We start from the raw sequence: 19,616 nt of genomic DNA on the forward strand, positions 1-19,616 counted from the left end.
TACTGAAAATGCCCACCTATGTTCACCACACCGATTTTAGGAACAGCTGTTCTGTAAGGTTTAAAATAGTAAAACACACAGTAGGTGAAATAAATAGCAAAATCTTTGTCTTACTTCTTTTTTGGGGAAAAGAGTGTGATGTTTTGTTTTGCTTTGTTTTCTTTTATTCTATCTTAATTACAGCTGTAACAACAAGAACCCTGCAAATTAAACATTTAGTTTACAAGTTTAGTATAAGAGAGTTGAGAAATCCTGAATCATCCAGGCTTAGGTAGAGTTCTCTCTTCTTCAGTCTAAAGGTGTGTATATGTATACATATATCACAAACATTGGCTGCTGCTAAAGCATGTTATCACAACCTGCAGTTACAGTGCAATTTGATGGAATGCTGCTTCCAGACTGCAAGCATTCACCCAGTACATAAATCATAACAAGTAGTATTCTTTTTAAACAATTAGGCTGTTATGTTTTCATAGGATAAAAAAAACACGCACAACTCATGCACAAATGGCTCAGATTCGGCAGATTTCTGAATCTCAACGTAAGTTTGTGATGCATGGCTTTATTTTTACGTTCACACAATTACGAGAGATCTTTTCCATTATGAAAAGCAAGCATTTATGGTGAAAGACCTATACAGGAACTCAAACACTTGCTCCCTGCCCTCTAGAGTTGTTCGATTTTTGCTCCTGACACAAAGTTTGTGCTTGTAGGACAAGGATCATACTGCAGACCCATCAGCTCCTCACTATTCTTCAGCAGTTGCTTCTCCCACGTGAGGTCTCCCAAGAAACGAAAAAGAAGGAAAGAGAGCATGTGCTGGACCCGTCTCCAACGTGAATACCCGGTCAACTCCGTCGCTTGAAGATTTTCCCGATCCCGATCTTAGCTTTCTCCCACCTCGGCCGGCACCGCCGCCTCCCCGCTACCCCGAAGTGGCCGATCGCTCAGCTCCGGAGAAGTCGCAGCCTCCCATGCCCGCGGGCCGCGGCTTTCCCAAAGCAGCACCCAGGGCTGAGCAGGGCCCGGCTCGGAGAGCCCCCGAGTCATTGTGCGCGGGGAGAGTACCGCAGACGTCAGGGCGCTCCGGGCCCTGCCCCGCGCGACCGGACAGCGCGGTCAGCAGCCGCCCGCCCTCCTCCGGCGTTCCGCGGCCCCCGCGACGCAAACGCGGCCCCCGAAGCCCGCGGAGCCGGGTTGGCTCCGGAGCCAGCAGCCCAGGCGGGCGCCATGCTAAAAACCAAAATGGCTGCCCCAGGGAAGGGAGCCCAGCTCAGGCCGTGAGGGGCTGCGCCTCTGCCAGCCCCGCCGCCCGGCGACGTCGCTTTGCCCGCCGGACCTCGCGCAGGTACCGTCCCCGTCCCCGGCGACCGGCCCGGCATCAGAGACCCGCCGGCCCCACTTTCCCGGGCAGCCCCGCTCCCGCCGCCCGCGCGCGGCCCTGAGCCCCCCGAGCCGATCTCGGCCCCGCGCGGAGTCCGCCCCGGGCCCGTACCTGCAGCTCGGCCCGTTCCACCTCCCAGTGCGCCCGCTCCATCTCGAAGCGAGCCCACTCGTGCTGGATGTAGTGCAGGATCCCCGGGATGGTGTAGTGCTGCGGCCGGGACAGCTCGGCGGGGCCCGCCGCCTCCTGCCCACCCGGGGCCGCGGGGCCCTGCGGCTGCTGCTGCCCTCCGCCGCCGGCTCCGGCCCCCGCGCAGCTCCCGCCCGGCTGCAGGTTCACGTTACCCCCGCTCTGCGGCGGGGGCTGCTGCGGCCTCGGCGCGGCCGCCATCCCGCCGCCTCCTCCGGCTCCGGGGTGCTCGTCCATTGTCTGCGGGGAGCCCTCCTTCTCGTCCCGCGGCGGGGGCCTGGAACAGGGACCGGGGAGGGGGCGAGCGGCGCCGGCTGGGACGGGCGGGAGGAGGCGGGCCGGCTACGGGGAGGCGGGGGGCCGCGCCGAGCGGTATCCGGGTGTCAGAGCAGCGCCGAGCCGCCACCAGCCGCCATTACAGCCTCCCGGCCGTCGGCCCACCCACCCGCTGCCGGGCGGGGAGGGAAGGGGGAGCGGCGCGGCGCGCGAGGCCTGCCGGGAAGTCGCTCCCCTCTCCCCTCCGCTTCTTCGTCCCGGCCCGTCGAGACGGCGGAGCGCGCATGCGCTTGTGGGAGGTGAGCGCCGTACGCGGGGGCGGGGGAGCGGGGCTGCGCGGGGGGGGAATGCGTCCTTCCCGCCGTCGCTGCCGGTGCGGGCGCGTGGCGAGGCGGCGGGCGCTCTCGGGGGGGTTTGTAAGGCCTCTCCGGTTGCGCCTCGCGGGGCTGTGCTCAGGGCTGCCCGGGGGCGTTCGGTTTGCCTCACAAGTAGGCGATTCTAGACTTGGTTGGCTAAGCGTACTCTGGCGGTGCCCAATGTTAATTGTATTGTAACGAAGGTCGTCATCGTGGTGTTGTCTTTGAGGGATTTGTGCAATACTTTTCCTCCGTGATGGGAAGAACGAGCTCAGCAGTTACCTCACGAGGGTGCTTTCGCGGGTTACGGGCGCGTTGTTAGCAGCTGAGGCTCGGTGTGCCACGGCCGCCGAACCCGGGTTGGTGGCACAGCATGCATGTGGCAACACATCCTCTGCTGTACAGCACAGCTCCGAAGTGCAGCGCTTCCAAGTGACCACCACGTCCTGTTGGATCCGTAGGCCGCCTCTTCTCGAGTAACGGGGGGATTTGGTTTTGCTTCCCTAAAAATACGTGTATGCTGTATATATGGGCAGGAACATGGACAGTGTCCTTAATGGGCTCATTCTTGACAGTGCAGTCTTAAGAGCTGAAAAATAAATCCTGCTTGTCCCAGTGCTGGCGTTTCCTCTCTGCTGACCTCTCTTCAGGTGCATGTTGCTGTTTCAGTTGTTTTACCAGTTCCTATCCGACTTTTCTCCATTAAGTCATTTCCTATCATCATTTCCTCGATCTTCCCTTTTCCACACTGACCAGCCTGACTGAATCCAACTCTTCCACCTCAACAGATATTTTCATTGTCCCCTGATAGTATCAAATCAGTACCAAAAATTGCACCTTACCTCACAGCCAGCTTAGCCCTTTGTTTTATTCCAGCCCTTGAGATGTTCCTCACTGCTGAATATCTTGGAGCTGCTGCAGTTTAGCTTCATTACTATATTCAGAAAGCATTCTGACAACCACACTGCAAAGGAAAACTTTTTTACAGCTTCCTTCCTCCTTGGCTTCCCTGGGTTAGTAAGGTTGCTTTTCTTAAAATTCCTGATCTTGCAGTTAAATATGGTGATTTATTTCAAAGCCACATTGACAAAGTTGTTTCATTTCTAGGTGGATAATAATTTGAACACTAAGACCCAGAGTACAAAAATGGTTATTCTTATTGATATGACTTTTACTAAAGCCTTGTCCACAGTCAGAACAAAAATAGAACACAGATATCGATTGTATGAACTGTCTTCATTTGCTACATGGCTTTTCACAATGAATTCGTAGCTGGGAAGTTGAGCAGACCAGTGTGTACCTCAAAAATGTTTGCCCACCTGCTGTCCCCTACTTGCACTTCTACTGCTTGGCCATTTTTAATTCCAGATTAACCTATTTTGTTCTACATTTAGTACAGATAAAACACAATTAAAACCCGTGTCCAGAAAATCAACTCATTTATAGAGTTAGAGCAGTGAATTACTGACTTGCAGTTCTGTTTAATTCTTGTCAAAACAAATATATAAAAATACAGCCACGTGTTTCTTGTTTGCTAGATTCGATCTCTTAATTATGCTTTAACTCAGAGCTCTAAAGTGTTGGAGAACTTTGATGTAGCACAATAACTTCTACATCTGTGAATGTTGACTAGAGAGGTTTTAATTTGACAGACAGAAATCTAATTTGAATGAGAACTCTATTGCCTGAGGTCTCAAGCTGGGATTCTATTTCTTTTTTATAATCTGTGTGTCAGAGTACGTATGTACAGATATTGGTGAAATCTTGGACAAAATAAGCTACTGGAGATGCAGTTAAAATTGTTTAAGTGGGTTTTCTATTACTGCATATGAGATCTGCTAGGCTGGCCACACTGGAGATGCAAGACCTCCTTTTATCCACAGAACAGGTATTGCAGGCTTGGCCTCTCTAAGAGGTCTCAGCAAGTATCTGAAAAGACGCGTACAGGGTTGTGACTCACCAACAGGGACAGTCTGCACTACAGTGCCTCACGAGGTTACGCTGCTTAGTGAGCTGTCGTCCTGGAAGCACATCCTTCACAGCTTCCATTATGGTGTTTTGAAGCAAACTGGGTGGATTTGAGTTTGAGTACAAAGCTGGAGTTACCTATACAAACAGGCGAGGGAAATGAGCCTGCTTAGGGGCAGAAAAATCCAGAAGCATCTCACTTTGTGAGCGGGGGTTGTTAAATGTTCAGCTTGTCTATTGGTGTAGAATGAGTTAAAGATAGGGTGTAGGTCATCAACAGCTACATACTGCATCAGTCTGCTGCAGTGAGTCACCTACACCAATCATGATTCCAGTTTTTTCTCACAGATATTTATCTGCAAGAGATACTTTAATGAGGGTGAGATCTAATACAGTGTAACAATGCGTGTATATCACAGGAGTTACACTGTGTGGTTTATGTGTATGCCAAATTAGCCATACAGAAGAAATCTCTTGTGGAAGAAATAGACAAGCTGCTCTGCAGCCCACACTTTGGTACTTTGGAAGGAAAGACCACAATTTCAAAATGTTTTATGTCTTCTCTGTATGGTATTTTTGTGGGTTTGAGTTTTGTTTCTCAGAGTCTCCACGATGTTACAGAGCATTACAGGTACTCATAGATACAGAAGCAGATACTGTAGGCTATTCTGGACACGATTTCAAATGCATGGCTAACTGTGACAGGGAATGCTGGTCTTGACAGGCCATCGGGGATCTGGGTAGTCCCCTCCAGTCTTCTATTCTTGAGCCCATTTGTGATGCAGATAGTTGTCCACTGACCTGGAATGAGGCTGCCTATTCATTCCTGACAAACAGCCTTCAGATAGCAACATCTTTTCATTACTAAAATGAGCAAAATAATGGCAGCAGTATGAAAGGCTCACATCTTGTCACCAATTCTCTTGAAGCATTCGATTCTGTAAGCAGAAAGGCATAGTAATTCATGTTGGATTTGAGCATATATGCACGCACACATGCAGGCACGCACGTGAGAATGCACAGAAAAGCATGTAGGAGTTGCATTGGAAGAAACAGAACTATCTTTTTAAGTAGAGTGCTTGTCGGACATAAAAACTAGTTCCTGAAATATGTGGAACTTGATGGAGCAATGGGACATTCTCCACTCATCAACATGCACAGCTGTGCATTTGGTTATATATATATACATATATATATATAAAAGATAGATATATATATAATTTCACATGTAAATCAGATAGAAAATGTATTCCAGGATTTCTGCAGAAGATTGTGTGCTTTTACTGCCATTTGTGTGAGGAAAAAATGTTAGAAGCTGTGCTTGAGGCTGGCAACAAAATACTTAGAGAAATAACAGGTGATACTGCAGGCCTCTCCTCTGAAGATGTTGATCACCTACTCTAATACTGTGAATGATGTCTGTCTTTTAAGACAGGTGACACATTTGACTACTACTGTGGCTCTGCCTCTGTTACAGCATAATTCATATTTCTATAATGATTCTGGGTAAGAGCATTTGTAAGGATTAAAAAAAAATAATAATTTGAGTCTGAAGTATTTTTGCAGGTAAAATAGTACAGGCCTTATGAAAGAATAAGCATATACATTAGTCATAACACCAGGAAGGGATTAAGCACGTAGGAAGATTAGGTTAACAAGGATTAGGGGCAATCCTGCAATAGGATACATGTATATCAATTCATAAGGTTGTTTTTTTTTTTCTTTTTTTTTCTGTTAGATATTCCTTAGTCATAATTCAGAATACACCAGCTCTCTTCAAGGACAGGACAGATTCATCTCACTGGCACACTTTTCTTTTTTCATTCCTCTGAGTATTAAGGCATCTCTTCTTACTGCCCCTCTTTAATTAAGGCAGCAATACAAAATAGGAAAAAATAGAGCCATACACGAAATGCAGAAAAGATTATATAGGAGTTGCCTTCTAATTTTATCATAAATGTCAGACTGAAATGCCACCTGACAGTGAAGATTCCTTAATACACTTCCATCTGGGCCTTTTGTGTCTCAGTTGCCTCATTTGTTCTTTCTCAGAAACCGTTTCCACTCCCTGAAGAGTGCAAAGCTGGACAAGCAGCGTGCACTTCAGCAGTGCTTACTGACATTCCTGACTCATCCATCTGAGGAAACCAGAGAGTACTTCTCTTCTTGACATAAAGAGACTTCACTCTGTCTAGGAGGTGAGAAAACAGACCGCCAGTGTTGCAAGCAGACTCTATTGTCATCTGTATTGATTCTGGACTCTTGTTCCCTGTAGGTGCCCTACACAAGAGCAGATAAAAAAGAAATTTTCAGAGTAAGAGGGATAAAAGCTTTCTTGCAGATGTACGGTAGTGCAAAGGAAGAGCTCTCCCTGATAGCTGATGCATCCTCTGGTATTTTCTCTTATCTACTCTTCCATTTCAAATATATTACCTCTGTAAAGAGTTGTGTGTAGAGGACAGTAAAGGGAAGAAGATGATTAAAGTTGTCATCTCTAACTGTAAGTCACAATTAAAGCAATTTTTTTTTTTCCCCTAAGGGCAGTATGTCTGATAGAAAAGAATCCAGTCAAAGAATTTTTTTCAAAATATTTTTGGTGAAGATTTCTTTAAAGCAATATTGCTCCTCCCAGGCTGCTTTTCTGAAGTAGGTCTGTATGAAGCTGCGTATCAGTGACAGGATTTTTTCCTTTTATTGTTGACTGACTTTTGTGGATTTGGTGTATGATTTTTTTTTCAACATATGTCGTTTTAAAACATTTCTAACCAAATGGTAGTTTCTCAAGGATAAGAAATGCCCGTACAACATCTTCTAATCACTTTTGGTAAGAGTGATACATATTTCAGAATAAGTTTTATTTATTTAATTAGCTCTTACAGTTACAATCCTAGTGTTTCCTATGGTTTCATTTTCCTTACTGGCAATGCTTTTGAAATTGTAGATAACTCTATTCATAAGTTATCACTGTTCACTTCTTTAAGAAACAAATTCTCATTATCAAGTCCAATTAACGTAGATGCATTTAATATAGAAATCTAAACTTCTTTGTTTAGGGAGTAAACTACAGTATGATGTGATCATTTTCTTCAAATAGCAGCGATGTTAACAGAGATGGCTTTTCTTTCAGAAAATAACTATGTGGCCAATATTAATCAGAAGTAAGCAGTAATTGACATCAGCACAATATGTTGGGACTTTTCATATCTCTACCATATAAGATTTAGATTTTCTATTTTTTCCCTTTTCTCTAAGATACATGTTTTTTTACACAGATAGCTGCATTGTACTCTTCTCTTAGGAGTTCTGAGATATTAGGAAAGGGTATTTGCATTATAACTTCTAAAGCACCAGGCAAGAAGCAAGTCTTTAAAACCGGAATGAAGAAATAACTTCTGCAGCAGCTGCTGTTTTGCCAATGTGTGTGCTTCAAGAACACAAGGGCCAATAAGTCCTTGATCCAAGCAGGATCAGACGGAAAACATTACAATGACCATTTTCTAGTAGTGAAGAAAATAATCAAAAACCTCATTAAAAAAAAATAAAATATATATATATATATATGCAGCTTACCTTTTTCTGCCTGCTTTCAATAATATGAAAAAAATGCCTGCTTTTGTATGGTAAGCATATTCTGTGCTCTTTTTGATAGTCTTTTTCATTGTACTTTGTATTTGGCATATTTATACTCCATTTCTGTACTTCAGTAACATTGTATGGATTAATACTTATTTAGAGATTAAGCTATTTTGAGTGATTAACACTAACAGATTTCTCCTTAGAAATTTCTCCTAAGCCCCATGTGTAGTTTTTGTCAATTACAGAGCCTACACTTCCTTCCAGTGCCAGTCTGGGCTGGACACTTTCTCAGAAATCTTTTTTAACTCCCATGTTTTCTAATTTTTTTTTTTCCTTCTCTCTCCTCACAGAAGTACTCTTATAAATTCCTACATCAGTAATTCAAATTGACTGCTGAAATCAACAAAAAAAAAAATGATAAAATTTTTTCTTATGGTGAACAAACAAGGTCAAACTAGGCTCTCCAGGTATTATGAGCATATAGAAATTCATAAGCGGACAATGTTGGAAGCTGAAGTAATCAAAAACTGTCTCTCTCGTTCAAAGGATCAAGTAAGTTTTTTAATTCCCTAGTTGTTGTATTGCACATAAGTAATTCCAGAAACATATCAGTTTTCTTTGTAGGTCATAATTTCAATTTGAACCCACGAAGAACAAAAATGTTTCTGCATAGTGTTCATGTAGATGAACTGTTATTCTGTATTGAATAAATGTTTCTCTGGAGCTTATAATGATTTTGGAGTTTTCTGTATCACTGTCATAGAAGAGACTTCCTTTGCTTGAAAGAGTTCAGAAGTCCAGGAATAATTTATTTTTTCCTGTTATTGCTTCTCTACTAGTGATCTATAGATAGACCTTAGTCTTCTGCCAAGAAGGGTGGAGGTATAGCATGGACAGCTCCAATTTTAAACAAAAAACTTGTTAGAGAAGATTCCAAATCATGTACTACCTAAAACATGTTTTTTTTTTTTTTTTTTTAAACATATTTGTCAGCCATCTTGGGCCAAAAATTCATTTTTAAGCTTTTTTTTTTCTTTTTTCTTTTTCTTGTGCACAAAACTCAGAAAACTCAGCTTTTGGAATTTCTATTAGATTGCACTTGACACTTTCATGGCTCACATAACTGAGCTGTTGGTTAAGAAAAGTACCAAACTTAGCAAAAAAATTCAAGATCACTGACTTCCATTTAGTGAGAAATGTGACTATGAGTGCATTTTTTTTTTTTAATTTGTGTTCTGAATTCAGCTTATTTTTCATTAATTGTGTGTCCTGGAACAGTGGTCTTAACACATTTAATTCTAGAAAAAAAATCATACAAAAAAAACACATAAACTGCATATTCACAGAATTAACAGCAACTGAAGAAATTAACTTCCTCCATATGCTTGCAAGAGCACGTCTAAATAGAAACTTTACCAGAAGAATTAAAAGCATGCTGCCATTTCAAGGACTGAGCAGAATCTTACTTAGGGAAAGGTTATTTGTAAAGCTGTGTGTAACAGCACCATCTACTGGCTCCTGACTGACGATGAACACTGCAAGTGGATTTTTCCCTTGTGTTTGACTATCTAATACACTTAATATTTATAAGATTGACCATTCTTAAACATGAAAATGATCTTCAGTTCCCTCCTTTGTAAGTGCTTCTAATTGAAAATTTAGAAGAAATATTGACTGCCCTTGAATTACAACCCTGAACAAATGGTTTCAGTTCTACATGTTCCAGTTGATCCATATAAGAAGTGGTACTAAGTTTTCTGTCAATAGATGAAAGGTTTAATGTAAAAGTTACTCTCCTAAACTTCTATTAAATCAAAATTCCCTGTTGGACACTGGGAAAACCATTGGTTTTTATGTGCTTTACATGAAGGAAAGATTAATAATGTTTCAAGCTTAACTGGCAGCTACTAAGTTTGACAAGTTCTGCTTTTGCCTAGTGCTCTTTCGTTGAGTATAAGGACTTTAAGTTGGTATACCGACAGTATGCAGCCCTTTTCGTAGTCGTTGGAATCAATGAGACAGAGGTAAGAAATTATACGCAGTCTTTAAATGTAAGCTTGTAGTAATCATAGGCAAGAACTCAAGCTTTTTTTCCAGTATGGAATTTGCAGTATATTTTAGAGAGCTTCAATTAGACACGACAAAAAATATGTATTTCTTGTAAATAGAAGAGAAGGCTCCAAGGAGTCCTTATAGTGCCCTTCCAGTACCTGAAGGGGGCCTACAGGAAAGCTGGGGAGGGACTTTGTATAAGGGCAGGTAGCAACAAGACAAGGGGAAATGGCTTTAAACTGGAAGCCTAAACCGATAGATTTAGACTAAACATTAGGAAGAAATTCTTTTCTGTGATGGTGAAACACTGGAGAGAGGCTGTGGATGTCCCCTTCCTGGAAGCATTCAAAGCCAGGCTGGATGGATCTTTGAGCAGCCCAGTCTAGCAGGAGGAGTCTCTGCCTATAGCAGGGGAGTTGGAACTGGATGATCTTAAAGAACCTTCCAATCTGTTCTGTGATTCTATACATTTAAAATTGTGCGGTGAGGTTTGTTAACAAATATCAGCATTGCAGTCACTTCAGGTGTCTCTTGTGTAATGAATTCCCAGCTGCTCCCTGTTTTAAGCTTCCTTGGACAAAGGAAAAAAATCCATACTATTACCTAGAAAGATGCTATTTTATTTTTAAAACAAAAGGAAAAAAAAAAGTATCTGACTAAAAATTACTAAGTACTGTTACTTAATAAGCCTTGAAGACTGAGTCTGAGCTGAAGTGTTTACACTGATTTACAGTTCTTAGAAATTAATTTTAAGCTTACTCCTGAAGACATTAATTTGTTTTTAACTTATTTTCAGAATGAGATGGCAGTATATGAACTAATTCATAATTTTGTGGAGGTTCTGGACAAATACTTCAGCAGAGTGGTGAGTGAGACTTTGAATCTACTGTGATATATTTCTTCAAAGCTCCAGTGAATGTCTTTTCAGGGGAAAAAAAGAAATCTAGTTTTTTGTTTTTTTTTATATTCACATACCACTTTGAAAACAGCAGCATGATGTTACTACTGTTAAAAAAAAAAAAGAAAAAAATATTAAGAGTATTAGTTGATTTTTCAGAGAAGTAAAAGCATGGTAGAAAAGCATGTTCTTATAGGTTATACTCAAGAATTTCTTTAGGTCATTGCTCTCAAAATAGCCACTGATATTTTATATTTCAAAAGTGGGTTTTTTTTTGTTTTTTTGTTGTTTTTTTTTTCAAAGCAGTTTAGGACTATGTTCCTTCAATACTGAATTCGTGATGAGGACAGTATAAGCATTAAGCAGGGAGCTGGCATTACTCTCCCTGAAGAAAATCAGAGGGATAGAGCAAATGAAATCTCAAGAGCCAGAATGTTCTTGTGCACCCCATACTGTCATCATTCTACAGTGGCTATCTGGTACAACTACTTTTGTAACGATGTTTGGGGTTTTTTTGAAGATTCAAAGACAGAAATAGCTCCAGTTAAAATGACGCTTTCTCTTCTAGTGTTTTGTTTTCAGAAAGCTGGAAAAGGAGCATAATAACGATGGTTAGAACATGTGCTATTAATTACAGTTCCAGCACTATTTAATACAGAATTTATAATAATCTCATTTTAAACAAATTTGGGTTGAATAATACTTAAGCATAATTTTAGATTGGCTACATTAAAGTGTGGTGGATACAATTTCCTCTATCAGTCTGAGAGTATTACATTGCTAATTACAAGAGATCATCACACAGTGTTTATGGTGCTTATGTAGTAGATCCAAAGTAGACATGGCAGATCTTACTGTATGAATTCCAGGGCATGACTGAAAAAGTCTTCTAAACTCTTCACCATTTAAAGAGATTCCATGCCATTCCATTGTTCTATTTTCAACTGCATATAACATAATAAACGGTAGAACACTGAAGAAGGTGGCCATAATTCTAGTTAGGATTTCTCTGTAACCACAGAGCAAAAAATATTTTAAGTTTGTACTATTATGGATTAATGTTTAGGATTTGCATGATTTAAAAGGACCAAATTATGACGACAACAATGGAAAAGGAAATAACATCTGTTCTCTAGAGTGACACTTCATCTATTATTTTTTAAGTTTGTGAGCTTTAAATATTTTCACACTGTTTTTGTCTGATGCAGTTTACAGAGTTTGAATTAAAATATAAGAACAAATATTAACAGAATTAACTGCGAATACTATGATACATAATTCTGAATCACCTTCACTTCCATTATAGCTGCTCAGGAAGAACCATGCATACTGTTTAGAATACACACTCCAGTGTTTTCAACTGCTTTTTAATACTAAGTTCAAACTGATGAGACTTCTTAAAATACAGTTTTGTGATGAATAAAAATTTCTAACCGAAGGATGACAAGGTCACTCAGTGGAGACCTGCAGACCAGTCTGATTTAGAGCATCCTTGGACCACAGAAAAAGTTGTACTTCTGTCAGTGAAAACTGACTACAATTCCAGGGCTAGTCTGTGAATGGTGGAATCCGTATCAACAAATATAGTGAATTCCCTTAGTAGCAGACAAAGATATTCTGTGGGAACATTTTTCTTTCAGCAAAGACTGGGGAAGTTCAACTCTTAAGTGTGTGGGATCTGAGGCTGTGACTAATTGTTTCTAAATTTAAACATTTAGCTGAAGCACCCAAGTTAGATGTCTGGTCATCCTATGTTCCCTTACAGGGAGCAGAGACAAACAAGTATCTCTAGAAAGTGAGTCATGTCTCAAGTTTGCTGAGGCAACTGCTGAAGATACCCATCTCATCTGCTGACTGTAGAGAGACCACAAGGGCTGTTAGCTCAGACACCTCACTTAAATGAAGTTGGTTGGGCTGAAGCAATAGCTGTAAGTGGTACGGATCCAGTGCATAGAGTTGCTGTCTGTCCTAATATATCCTGCCACAGCTGCCACCACCATGGGTATACACTCATGTCTTTATAGAAATTATAAACTTTGCATTGCCATCTTGTTTTTGCAGAGGAAGAGAGAATATAGGGCTGAAGATGCCATAAGCAGAGGTGCTGTTTTTCTGTCTATTCTCTGGGACAGCACTGCATCTATTCTATTTATTACTTGTGAGTGACTTTAATGGGTTGTTTTTTTTCTTTTTTTTTTTCTTTTTTTTTCTTTTCTTTTTTTTTTTTTTTAAGTAAAATTTTCAGAAATTTAGCTTTTGTTAGAGGCAGGTAGCACATCAAATGCAAAGGAGCAGCACACTAAAGAACACAGAACTGTGCAGTCCATAGAATATTAATCAGCCTAATTTTTTTTAATCTCTATTTTGAAGACTTTATCATCTGAAGGGATATGTAATGTTCAATGACTATGAGATGAAAATCAGACTATAATTAATGTTTATCTCTCTTTCTTTCAGAGTGAATTAGATGTATCCTTTTTGCTATCAGAAAGCCATTTGTATATCTCTTTTTGGTGTATATTCCAGCTCATAATGGAACTAATAGCAGTCAATCATACACTTGAGTTTACCTTTGATGGAAATAGGTAACATTTGTGCTTTTTTTGTTTTGTGTGTGTTTGTTTTTTGGTTTTATTTTTAATTAAGTAGTGTTGTTAGGACAGTTGAATAAACAAGTTGTCTCAGTGATGCTTCTTCCTAATGTGTTAATATCACTATATAAGCCTCTCTTTCATGTATTAAATAAGTGGGTGGAATTTCAAGTAGCTCTAAAACCACAGCTTAGGTAGCATAGGAGCTACTTTCCTGGTGCGATTATCACAGATGATAAAAATGCAAGTGTTATCACAGTAGCTTTGTGGGGAACAACATGCTGCCAAGCATGAAAGTTTTACAAAATTACAAAAAGCTGACTTTTGTGTTGCTTGAACTGGTGAAGCAGTGCTTACTTTAAGACATAAGTAATATATAGAAGAAACATTTACATTCTCCTTGTGGGAGAAAGAAGGAGCATTCTCTAGAACCAAGTATTTGAAGAACGTTGCCTGGATCCAAAAAAGAACATTACATTCCATTGCAACTAGCTGCTGCTTCTAGGATAGTAAAAAAAGCTTTGATACAGTGAATACTTTATGTGAGTCAAGTGTATTCTTCTGTCCACCTTTAGAACACGGCACACATATATAATTAAAAAATTGAATTATGAATTTATATTGACAATTTTTAAGGAAACAAGTTAGTAAACAAAATAAGTGGATGAAATGGAAACTCACATGGGTTAGCTTAAAATTGTTCATTAAGTTTCTCTCTAGGGTCATGGTGTAAGGGAATGTGCTCACAGAAGATCAGCCACCTTGCAAACTTTCAGAGAATTTATCCCGGCGTATCAACTGCTGTAAGATAGGCTAGAAATTACCTGAAACAAACATCTGAAAAGATAAAATGACAATACATGGTATTTCCTGAATCTAGATTAAAAGAAGGAGGGAAAAAAAAAAAAAAAAAAAGCAGCAGCTTCAACTAACCTTTAGTTGAAGATGAATGATCCAGACAGAAATCAAAGTTCTTTAATACTGTATATTCAGTAGCAAAGCACATACGTACTCACGCTATAATCTACAAAGATTTTGTTTGTGCTCCTGGGTGTGTTACCTGATCACAAGGTGTTGGTTGTACTTTATAATGTCTTAAGCTTGTACACACCCTAAATTACTTGCCTGGAATATCCTGAGATATCTTAAAATGTCTCTATATGACTTGAATGTGCATTTTTCCCCTCCCTTTTTCCCCACTTTACTATTTGCCTCTGTTTCAGGGAAGGGGACACAGGATTATGTCACATTTATCTCCTTTTAGTATGCATGCCACATAAAAACTCCTAGTGAGACTAAAAAGTACTGTTAAGGTCTTTTGTAAGGGCAGCTCTTAGAGTTACCAATAGGCAGCAGAACATTTAAATACCAATTTTAGTAGGTGCCATTACCTTTACTGCCATGTTATCTAATGGCCAAAACTGTACTTACTATTCTTACAGGAAGCAGGACTATAAATGAAAGCTCTGGGTGATGTACATGTCAGTACAAACCATTTATAGCTTTTCCTGTTGCCAGCTGCTCAAACTGGCTTGCTCTGGTGTTTTTCAGCTGGGTGTGGATCTATGACTTCAGGGCTTTAAACCCTGAAATTTGGGGTGAATTGCCAAACAAGTGACAGGTGGAGAGGATGAATGTTGCTGAAAATCAGAGACATCTCTCACTGGGCAGGGCAGACAGACTTGAATGGCTAAGCAGTATTTTATGTCAAGATGTAACAGCAGAGAAGAGTCATAAGACTTACAGGAAGGGGAAAAACGCCAAGATTATTCACCGTGCAAGTCTGACTGTTTGCCAAGAACAGCATGATTAAGTGAGGTGTGAACACAACTGAAGAAGGAAGCCTATGTTTGGTTGAGAGGAGGGGGTGAGTGATGCCACTCTGAGGGAACTGTAGTGTTGTTATCACTGAAGTTAGTAGACTGCAAAAATTAAAAGCCAGCAGGAGTTGGCTTTATTGCTTGTTGAAACTTGAATGGAATGTTATCTAGCTTTGTGAACAGATCCTCCCTGCCATATGTGGGTCAGTGTCACAGTTGATCAAAACAGGAATAGAACAACTCTCCCTAATAATTCTCACATCACAGTAATAAGGAAGCTATAACTTCTCAGAATAAAACATTTGTGAGAAGATCAATCTGCCTGAAAAGTAGAATATAGGAAGAAAAATTTTTAAGTCTTTACTCTGCCAAGGAAAGCAAAAAAAGACCACAAAAACCTTAGGCTCTGGAACTGAAATTGTTCATGTTTTAAGGACAGTACTGTTCCTCAGTATTGAAAGGCTTGAGTCTGATATTTAGAAGCAACTTTGCCTACAGTCAAATTCAGAAAGAGGTCTGGAATTTAAATACAACCACCTAATTTAATTTTAGGTTAAGTTTGCCAAATTGGAAACTATTTGATGAAACAGGGACATAGTTAAAGCACGATCACTTTTTGAGACAGATGTTAAGTAACATTAAGGAAAGAGACACTGTTATGGATAAATTTCAGATAACATGAAGATATGCATTCAGTTTCAGATTATCTTCCTTTACTTGAATGTTAGATTGTAAATATCTTTCAGAAAGTGTGTAAATTAAATGCAAACCATTTACTTTTAGCCTTCTTCAAGATTTATTACTAGATTAATGCATTAACTTTTTGTATCACACTGCTCTTAAAAAGCTATTTTCAAGAAAACCAAATAATGTCAGCAATTCAGGGCAAGGAAAATTATACTTGAGAATCAGATTTTAAGAATTTAAGAATTCAAAAACTAGTTTGATTAGAAGAAATACAGAACATTGGCATCTTCACATTCAAATCATTATCGCTTGATAACATTTCATACTTATGCAATAAGTGGTTCTCAGGCCAACAGTAAAATTAATCACCAGCATCTACATTCAAGTTTATTTTTCTTTTACTTCTGTGTTGTAATACTGCAAGATGTAATTTCTCTAGTACCAACTTCTGATATCTCCAATACTGGCCCATGAAAAGCATTGGCTGACCTGTGTCCTTATAAATAGACACATAACTAGCACACTTTAATACCTACTTTTTATAGTTTTTCTTTTTTTAGATTTTTCTCTGAATTTATTTTAATGTAGTTCAAAATACACTTAACTTGTAACGTTTCTAGATCATGTTCAATTTGGATAGAGTGCACATCATATTGGATGAAATGGTGCTAAATGGCTGCATTGTGGAAACAAACCCCAACAGAATTCTTGCGCCGCTGTTTGTGCTTGACAAAGTGGCGGAGAGCTAGGAAGAAGCAAGACTGACTGAGGCATTTAACAAAAGATGGTGAAATCCTCAAAAGCATACCAACAAGCAATCCTCTGATTTTGCAAGACCGACTCATGCAATATTTAAATCAGCTGAAAAATATTTCCTGCTTCTCCTGTACCCTAAAAAAGACACAGAACCACAAAGTGGAAACTTTATTTTCAGACTTGTTAAGGACACAGCAGAAGCCTTTCTAGAACAAAGAAACGTTCCTCAAGAATTGTTTTTTCTTCCAAACAAAGAATAAAGCAATGGAAACTTACTTGTGACTGTGTAGGTATCGCTATGAATCATGTAGCATTCTGCCAGACCTAGAAAGACAGAAAATATGGAAAAACAATTTCAAACTAACTTTCAATGGCACTTCTTAAAACAACAATATGATTTTTTATTTTCATTCGTATGTACACTGCGTGTAAAAGCTCGGTAACTTCTATGACCATCTTTAAACTAGATTCAGCCTTAGTCAAAAAGCTGGTTGTCTTGACCACAGAGATCCTCTGATTTCGGTTACAAAATACGTGTAAATAACACAAGTGTAGATGTATGTAAGATTCCTGCATGCTGTGTTAAGTTATAACTAGAAGTTACACTTAAATATTGTAACATTAATAAACTAAGTAAAATCAAAAGGTTTGATATTTTATAATACACATTTGCTTCATAAATCACACAGTATCTTTTTTATTTTGGAACACCACTGTTAAGTGTTTTGTTTTCTCCCCTGTTATTCCCATCCATCATGATTAAAGTCTATAGAAGATGATCAAGAAGAATCATGTACATCTCTCAAAACACTTATGTAACAAATCAAGTCTGCAGTAGGAAGTAGCTTACAGTAACTTCTATTGACAAGGCATACAAAATATCCATTTGCATCCAAATGCTACATTCCTTAATTCACTGAATTCAGCAATCAGCAATTACTTTAATTTACCTTTCTTGAATGAAGTTATCAGGCTCCTTCTTCGTGACACCCAAGCTAGCGCTAGGTGCAACAGAAAGAGTACTGTGAGAGCACTGTGTTTGAACAGTGTTTGACAGCTGCAGAACTGTAAGCTGCAGAACTAAATTGTACAGAAAGCAAGGCATAGTGAAGTGTTGTGGAGAAGAAGCATTTACAGCTTACAACTTCCTACCAGCCAGGAAACTTCAGCATCCTGAGAAACAGGTGGCATTCGAATTCCTCAAACAGAAGACACACAGAGCATAGGCATTTCTTGCAAACTACCACACAAACTTCCAATTAAGGTTAGTATGTTGATCTGTAATTATACATGCAGTGCCAGCAGACCGCAGCCTAGTCCTGTATCGCAGCAGGTTGCCAATATAAATATTCCTTCCCAATTCAAGATAATGCTACAGTTAAATACATCTAAAACATACATACAGAACTATTTCCTTTAATTGACGATGAACATACTTAACAGTGATGAAAGCAGAAAACCCACAAAGTATCCATCCATAAAGAACTAACTATATGGGGAAAACTTGCCAGGTTCAGCATGAAATCCAAATTATAACACCTGATCCTTAGGGCTACTATTTGAGGCAGAATCTTTCAGCAAGCCTTTCCTCAGGGGTCCAAGCAAGAACAATTACCAAAGAGAGCTGGCACAGAACAAAACGTACCATGCAGACAGATAAAACTAAATTTTTCTTTTTTCTTTTCTGAAAAGTGAGCATTAAAATATGTTTAAAAGACACATTACCTTAAATGATATCTTATTTGCTTTGCCTTGCCATGAGCTGCTTTCCGCCAATAAACACCTCATGACAAAACCAAGAGAGGCGCTCCACCTCAAGTAAAGCAGAACCTGCCACACCATGGGACCCAGTTTTCATTCCAAAGTAATAAGGAATTAAAATCTCAGGCCATGGACCCACTGAAAAGCACCAAACCCTGCCATATGCAAAGTTATCACTGCCAGTTGCACTGTGTAATGTTAAGAGTTGAGTACAGAGATGAGTTAATGACATTAACTATTGCCATGTATTTCTTTTAAACCTTGACAAAAGTATGGCCTCTTGTTCAAAACACATACATGGATTTAGTAACAAGTAATATTAAGAAGGTATTCAGAGGAGACAGCTGTATATGTTGCAAACATTTTAATGATTACTGTTGAGCTTACACATTGGGTGTTTTGTTGTTTTTAAACTTCAAACTGCAACAAGTTAAATAAATGTTTATAATATACAAAGAAAATACAACCCAAAGTAAAACTTGCTTTAAGTGTGCCTTGCACTAGAAACCAGTGTTGTTTTTTTTTTTTTTTAATAGCTTTATTGTTGAACTGCACAAATACACTTAAGGATTTGATCTTCATAGCAGGGCATTTGAGAAATCAAAATATATTCCCACTTGAAAGAAAACAAAAGGTTGTGCATGATTATATGCAAAAACCCACTAAAATACTCCAATAGTGCAGGCACCATTAAAAAAGAAAAAGCTGGAGATGCCCATTAACTCTAAGTTTTAAGGAAGCAAGTTTCTGACCAGTTAGCTTAAAGCCAGCAAAACAGGGATCAGTGATGGCAACTGTAGTGTACAAGGTATTAAATGACAAACTTTACACAAATACACTGTTAGAAATTTGTATCAGTGAACACTGAAAATCTGATGATCTGTTCTTTGGAACAGTCAAACAGAACCACCTTAATTTCCAGTTGTGCAAGCCCTTGAAGCATCACACAGTGTTCTGTGCCAATTTCTTGCTGGCTGTGTAGTTACAAGGATTTATTCTGTCATTAGCAGCTAACAAAATTATTCCACATGTTCCTCACGAGTGAAAAAAGGCAAGTCTCGTCAGAGCACAGCGTGGAGATCATATTTTTCTGCACACAAACACAAGAGGCTTTGCTAGTATCAAAAAACACTTTCTCATGTCCAATATTGCAGTCAACAACTCAGTTGAGATGGAAGCCTTTCTCCATTGTAGCAGCTAGCAGACGCTCTCTCATAATCTCCTCAGAAGAATACTCAGGCAACTTCAGGTAATGCACACATGTATTCACAGATGGGTAACTGGCATCTGTAGCATCAACCT

General features: G+C 39.6%; 3 protein-coding genes across 18 annotated transcripts in view; 1 reads left to right on the plus strand and 2 right to left on the minus strand.

Moving 5' to 3' along the window:
• Positions 1–2,046, minus strand: part of STRN3 (striatin 3) — a 54,564-nt gene extending 52,518 nt beyond the window's left edge. For 3 of the 6 annotated variants that reach the window (XM_085225165.1, XM_085225166.1, XM_085225162.1), the window contains exon 1: positions 1,496–2,045. In XM_085225165.1, the coding sequence (XP_085081291.1) occupies positions 1,496–1,810 (315 nt within the window). In that variant the 5' untranslated portion in view covers positions 1,811–2,045. Of the gene's footprint in view, positions 1–1,495 lie in introns of all 6 variants that reach the window. The other 3 variants (XM_085225164.1, XM_085225163.1, XM_085225167.1) reach the window with 2 other exon arrangements.
• Positions 826–18,882, plus strand: AP4S1 (adaptor related protein complex 4 subunit sigma 1). Of its 3 annotated transcripts, XM_085225169.1 has the most exons (7): positions 826–1,348; positions 6,226–6,371; positions 8,100–8,301; positions 9,687–9,773; positions 10,598–10,666; positions 13,157–13,168; positions 16,418–18,882. In XM_085225169.1, exons 3-7 carry the CDS (start codon positions 8,164–8,166, stop codon positions 16,544–16,546), a joined length of 435 nt encoding a protein of 144 aa, XP_085081295.1. In that variant the 5' UTR covers positions 826–1,348; positions 6,226–6,371; positions 8,100–8,163; the 3' UTR covers positions 16,547–18,882. The 3 variants fall into 3 exon arrangements, with proteins under 3 accessions (XP_085081295.1, XP_085081294.1, XP_010709946.1); XM_085225168.1 differs by lacking the exons at positions 826–1,348; positions 6,226–6,371 and adding an exon at positions 6,680–6,997 and having other exon boundaries at positions 13,157–13,284; XM_010711644.4 differs by lacking the exons at positions 826–1,348; positions 6,226–6,371 and having other exon boundaries at positions 7,004–8,301; positions 13,157–13,284.
• The window catches only part of HECTD1 (HECT domain E3 ubiquitin protein ligase 1), a 56,984-nt gene continuing 56,031 nt past the window's right edge, over positions 18,664–19,616 (minus strand). For all 9 annotated transcript variants that reach the window (XM_085225155.1, XM_085225152.1, XM_085225154.1 and 6 more), the window contains one exon: positions 18,664–19,614. In XM_085225155.1, the coding sequence (XP_085081281.1) occupies positions 19,477–19,614 (138 nt within the window). In that variant the 3' untranslated portion in view covers positions 18,664–19,476. The remainder of the gene's footprint in view (positions 19,615–19,616) is intronic.

Source organism: Meleagris gallopavo, chromosome 5 (genome assembly GCF_905368555.1).
Source record: "Meleagris gallopavo chromosome 5, MGAL_WU_HG_1.1, whole genome shotgun sequence".
Lineage (NCBI taxonomy): Eukaryota > Metazoa > Chordata > Aves > Galliformes > Phasianidae > Meleagris > Meleagris gallopavo.